Below are 5835 nucleotides of genomic sequence, written 5' to 3'. Positions count from 1 at the left end.
TCTATAGCTCGTCCTTATCAATGGTTAACTCCAAAGGGTCTTGCTTGATCCTTTGCCAGTGTTTATGCATGTAGCATCAATATTTAGCATATCTTTATTTCCTTGAATCAAGAACTATTCCTATGTACCTTTTCAAGTACCATAAGTATTCTTGATCTCAATCTAGTTGATCTTCACTTAGATCAATAGAGATTGATATATGTTCGTCATGCCTAAAGTCATACGATACGTTTTTGGCGATCCTCATATTATATCATACATGATAAATTCTTTTGCAGAATAATTCCCAATTGAATTCTATTCATGTAACTTTAGCTCATCTAGTTTCAGTAGATACTAAATCCAGCTAAATTCTTTGACATATAATATAGGTTAAGAATCTTACTTAGATCCTTTGATGTTTAACTTAGTAAATGCTTATACATAGTTCAAACATTCATTACTTAGATTTATTCACATGGGTCGAATATCTCCAATGGAGTCTTTCGTGTTTGATTTAGTAAATGCCATTACTTAATCCAAAATATTAATATAAGATCTTTGTAAATAGATCTTAATACCCAGTATGTACTAAGTTTCGCCTTGGTCCATCATTGATTAATAATTTCAAACCTAAGTTAAGCATTTGAATGTTATTTCACAATAGAGAGATATGTGTGTGATACACATAGGACCAATTAAGTTTTACAATAAAAGAAAGGATCTTTTGTTATGTTACAATTATAACAAGTTGATAAATTAAAAGTGATACATTAAATGATATAAAAATGAATAAACCTTGAACAAGGTGAACCAATGCTCTTTTGTATCCTTGTCAACTTGGGTGTAACACGTCCAAGGACTCTTGAAATATTGCTGGATGACGTTAGTAATATCCCGGGAAATGGAACTATGATCAAACCTTAGATAGGGAAATAGGAAAAAACACAAGTAATGTTAGTTTACAAATTCCTTACATGAGATAAAATAATTTAAATGTAACTCTAAGTCTTACCAAAGTTCACCCGGTGCCATCCAAATCACTCCAGTATTCTCAGATTCTTCATATTCTTGTGAATCAGGAACCAACTCTTGAGAGTCTGGACCTTGAGTTTCATCATCATCAAAGGTATCATGTGTGTGTTGGGTGACCCGTGGACCAGCTCCAAGGCCACCTCCACGACCACCTCCATGGCCACTTCCATGGCCACCTCCAAGGCCACCTTCACGACCACCACGTGCACCTAAACGATTGCGGATGGTTGAATTTTCTCCTCGATATGACATCTAATAACAAACAACAAACAACTACATTTGATATAAACAACAAAATTAGGGTTTGGAAAATTAAATCATTATATCATGACAAATTAAGACCAACAACTCCAGGATCTACAAGCATACATCAATTAAGCACACAAAGAATGAAATTATAAACAACTTCTTTCACCAAAACAAGTTCATTCTAAAGCGTTATAGTGTATGTGTTGATACTAGATAGATCTCTCTATCTCTAGCCCGGGGCATTGATGTAAGTTCTTGTAGGAAATTCAAAAGAAAGGAGTTGAAAAATATCCATATCGATAAAATACCAACTTCATTCTTTATTGTATTATTTGATTGAAACCAGCTGGAATACTTGTTGTATTATTTGATTGAAACCAGCTGGAATACTTGTTTGACATAATTATTTTCTCTTAGATGTTTTGCATGGAAAATCATTTTTCTTTGTTTAAACGAATCGTAGCGTAGGTGTTTTTACTTACTTGAGAATGTTTTTGGATGATTGTTATTGTTTGGGATTGTTTTATTAACATACTTTCAAATTGTTTAGGGCTTTAACAGATAACACAGGTTAATTATTTTATCATACCAGTAAAGTTAAATAAGGAGTATGTTCCGTGTTAGATTGTCAACTTAACAACTAATGAACCATATATTAATACTTGTATGTATATAGTTTTACTCACTCTTGTGACTTGAAATGGAAGGAGTGGTATATCCGTATATGTAGTTGGCCTCGATGTCAAATAATTAACTTGGAAGTATTGGATCACACAACCATGCAGCCAAAACCCCTAAAGAAAGAAGATATTGAGCTAAAACAATGTTCCAAGCAAGAGACTGGCGGGATAATAGTTAAGGAATTAAAGCTTTTTTAACAGTAAACTAACCCTTGGTTATGCAAAATCATGCAGTTATACACAATCATCAAACTTGTATGACATTAAGCAAAATCAAACTTGTACAACTTCTTTCACCAAAACAAGTTCATTCTAACATTCTACTCTACCTATCTATCTTCATTCTAAGCTTTTTACAAATAATCAAATTATACAAATTACCCAAAGCCATAAATCTACAAATAGACCAGATTCTAAAAAGTTAGGGTTTGAACACATTGAACCAAAATCAATAAATCAAAAGGAACAAAGATTACCTGGTTAATTGGGTGTGCGACGACTCGCGAGAAAGAGTGACAGCTGCGGTGGGGTAGGGCTGGCGGCGGTGGGCGTGGGGGTGGGGCTGGCGGCTTCGGCGAGGGCTGTTGGCTTCGCCCAAATCGGTGGCCGATGACTCGCGAGGAAGAGTGACAGCGGCGGTGGGTTGGGGCTGGCGGCGGTGGGGATGGGGTTGGGGCTGGCGGCGTCGGTCAGGATTGTTGGCTTCACCCAATTCGGTGGTCGACTTTTCCCCAATTCTAAGCTCCGTTCCTTTTTTCTTTCTACAATGTACAATGAGGAGTTCAGTTGGTCGTAGTTGCTATAATTTTTTTTTATAATTTTAACGACCGCTAAACCGGCCGGAATAATTAAACAAGCGGTTGGTAAAATTTTAAATATTTTTTTGAACTAATCGGATTTTTACTGACTATTAGTTAGTCGGAACTCATGGAAAAGCAGTCGCTAATTTGTCGACTGCTAAAAAAGCAGTCGATAAATTTATAAAATAACGACCGCTTCATCGTCGGTCGGTAATTTACCGACTGCTTTTAATTTGGTCGATAAATTTAGTTTTACCAACCACTTTTGTGGCGGTCGGTAATTTTGGTCGGTAATCAAGCGCTTTCTTGTAGTGCACTAAACTTCTTATATATCTATAAGAATTATGTACATTTTATGAAACTAAAATACTTATTAGCTTCACTAAAATACAATTCCAATTCCCAATTGCTTGCTTAAATCTGTACTTAGATTTCATAAGCTAGCTTTCCTTTTCAAGCATTTATTTGGATCCACAAATCCCATGACATACCATGTACATAGTTATTCCAACATTTTATTGAGGAATAAGTTTTGTCATCCAATTGCCATATGTACCAATATGCAATCATTGCTTGATTTATAGACTTAAGCATTACGATTATGCATGAGGTTTCAACACAATCCACGCCATGAATTTGCTTGTAGCCTTTAGCAACTAATCTAGCTTTGTGTGTGAGCACAATTCCATGTTTGATGGTTTTTATCCTTAAAACAAACTTGCAACCAATAGGTGTGAAACTATTCTTGCAAATCAACAAAATTTCAATTTTGTCATCAAAACATTGAGTATGTTTTATGGCCTCTAACCATTTAAAACATTTGAGTCTATATATGGCCTCTAACCATTTTAGGGAATCTAGGTTTCGTCATAGCTTTCTTACAGGTCACAAACTCATTAATCTACATGATAATAGTTTGACTGCAAGTTGTAGGTTTCTTCACTATCTAATAGAAGAATCTCATAGTTTCATTGACCAGAACTCTATGTTTCTTTACTATCTAATAGAAGAATCTCATAGTTCCAGTAACTTGAACTCTATGCCTACTTGGGTATAGAACATCAAACAATAGAATATCAATAGCCACTTGAAAGTCCTTTGAATATTCTGTTCTCCTTGAAGCACTTGTAAAGTCTTCTAAGAGATGTCTATTCTTTAAAGCCACTTGTAAAGTCCTTACAGAATAAGTTCGGATTTTCTGAAGCACTTCGAAAAGCCTCCGGAATGTCCGTTTATGTTTGTTGTTCGCCTCGAAGACTTTCGAGGTCTATTTTCTCCCACTTGTCATTTTGGAAACGAATCTCCAAAAGGACATTATTTCGAGCAAACAAACAAACAAACATTGTTTCAAAAGTCCATTAAAATAGAGCTTATGAATGTTAACTTGTTGATATGGTCTAAGCAACAATGCCAAAGATTAGTGGAACTCAAATCAAGGGGTTGATTTGAACCTAGTAAAGTTTTTATTGTTAAAGAGTTGTTGTTTTAATCAAGCATATTGACTCAACCCGTAATTGACCATTTCACTCAAATAAACAAACAAACATTGTTTTTGTTTTTCTTGAATGTGAGTCTTTCTGTGTTTGAAAACAGAAATTTAGGTATGCTGATTATGGAACAAAATAGCCATTTAAGTTCCAGCCTTTGAAAGGACTTAAAACAAACTAGATTACCCTACAACTAATGTAGCATTTCCATGCTTCATTTCCCACTTGTAGGCCATTAGTGTAGCCTAGCTTCCATTTTTTGAGTTATTACCGAAGTAAGAACCTCAAGCGGTATATGATACCAAGGAAGTTTGATTGCTAGGTCACTTCTCTTTAAACATAAACTTATAGGTAGAACCGGAATCGTAAATTCCTTTCATTTGTTCCTTTGTTTTCCTATTTCTTGTACCCTTTCTTATAGTCTTAAGAATTGAATTCTCTAGTGTTGACTTTTATACTTTGTTAGACATGTCCAATGTCATTTTATCAAAGTTCTTACCATTTATGTTGAATATTCTGTTTCAACTAGATGATCTTACCAGAAGCTTCTAAAGTTCTCTAAGCATCGATCTATTCGAATGTCTAGGAACTAGACTCATTCGAGAATTAAATGGAAAAAGTATTTTAGGTTGTTAACCATTGGTAAAGCTGAGCGTTTAAACTCAATCCTTTATGATCTCAAAACTACATTGTTTTTTGAATTCACAAGCACCAATCGGTTTGCCATTCGACTTTGATACTCGAAAACAACCATAAAAGTCGATATAAGAAACGTACATTTTAAATTGCTCACTTTCTCTCATTTCCGTGAATCGTTCTTGGATTCACTACCAATCGAGGAAATTTATTGTTACCTTTCTAAAAGGATTTATTGCAGTGCAAGATATTTAATTATAAACAATAATTAAAACATACATTGAAGCATGCAAAGTCTAAACATTTATCATGAATAATAACTTGAAAATCAAAGCAATCATGCAATTCAAACAAGTTATTAGCATTTTATTCGAATTTATTGTTCCGGCAGGTGTGAATAAAATGATTCCAAGATCCTAAAATCATTGAAGAATTAAGCACAGTTTGTCGACTCAATCCTAAAACATTTTAGGTAAGCAAAAACCTTTTTCTAATAGTCTAGAAACTATTCTTGGTTGATAGGTACGTCTAAGAACTTATTAGGTAAACCTATCGATTTTGCCACGACATAAAAGGACTCCTTACTTATATCGTTGAGTTTCACCAAAACTAACATGTACTCACAATTATTTGTGTACCTTGCCCCTTTAGGACCAATAAGTAACACCTCGCTGAGCGAAAACTATTACTAGATTGATGTAAAGGATATCCAAGCAAGTGTATATTTTGGCATGGCACCTTTTAACTCAGTTTTTAAGTTTGGAACTTAAGGCTCTTACTATGTTGGTTAGATTTTAAGTGAACTAAAATCCTTAATCATGCAACATAATCAAGCCACAATCTCATGCATAATTAAGACATATTTAAAGCAATAAATAACTTAAAGCATGCATAAGATAAATGTGATCTAGTATGGCCCGACTTCATCTTGAAGCTTCAACTTCAAAGTCCGTTTCGAAAATCTCCGTG

At 34.4% G+C, this 5835-nt stretch overlaps 1 protein-coding gene across 2 annotated transcripts; it reads right to left on the bottom strand.

The window, feature by feature from the left end:
* Window positions 1-676: 676 nt before the first annotated feature.
* On the bottom strand, window positions 677-2867 carry LOC110796301 (uncharacterized). Of its 2 annotated transcripts, none has more exons than XM_056837959.1 (3): window positions 2420-2867; window positions 995-1287; window positions 677-901 (listed from the first exon to the last, which is right to left on the bottom strand). In XM_056837959.1, the coding sequence occupies exons 2-3, from the start codon at window positions 1264-1266 to the stop codon at window positions 739-741; spliced, it is 435 nt and encodes a 144-aa protein (XP_056693937.1). In that variant the 5' UTR covers window positions 1267-1287; window positions 2420-2867; the 3' UTR covers window positions 677-738. The 2 variants fall into 2 exon arrangements, with proteins under 2 accessions (XP_056693937.1, XP_021857049.2); XM_022001357.2 differs by having other exon boundaries at window positions 995-1266; window positions 2420-2865.
* Between the last annotated feature and the right edge of the window lie 2968 nt (window positions 2868-5835).

This window comes from Spinacia oleracea, chromosome 1, assembly GCF_020520425.1.
Source record: "Spinacia oleracea cultivar Varoflay chromosome 1, BTI_SOV_V1, whole genome shotgun sequence".
Lineage (NCBI taxonomy): Eukaryota > Viridiplantae > Streptophyta > Magnoliopsida > Caryophyllales > Amaranthaceae > Spinacia > Spinacia oleracea.
The sequence above is the reverse complement of the archived record's forward strand: the minus strand, read 5'-3'. Positions and strand labels throughout refer to the sequence as shown.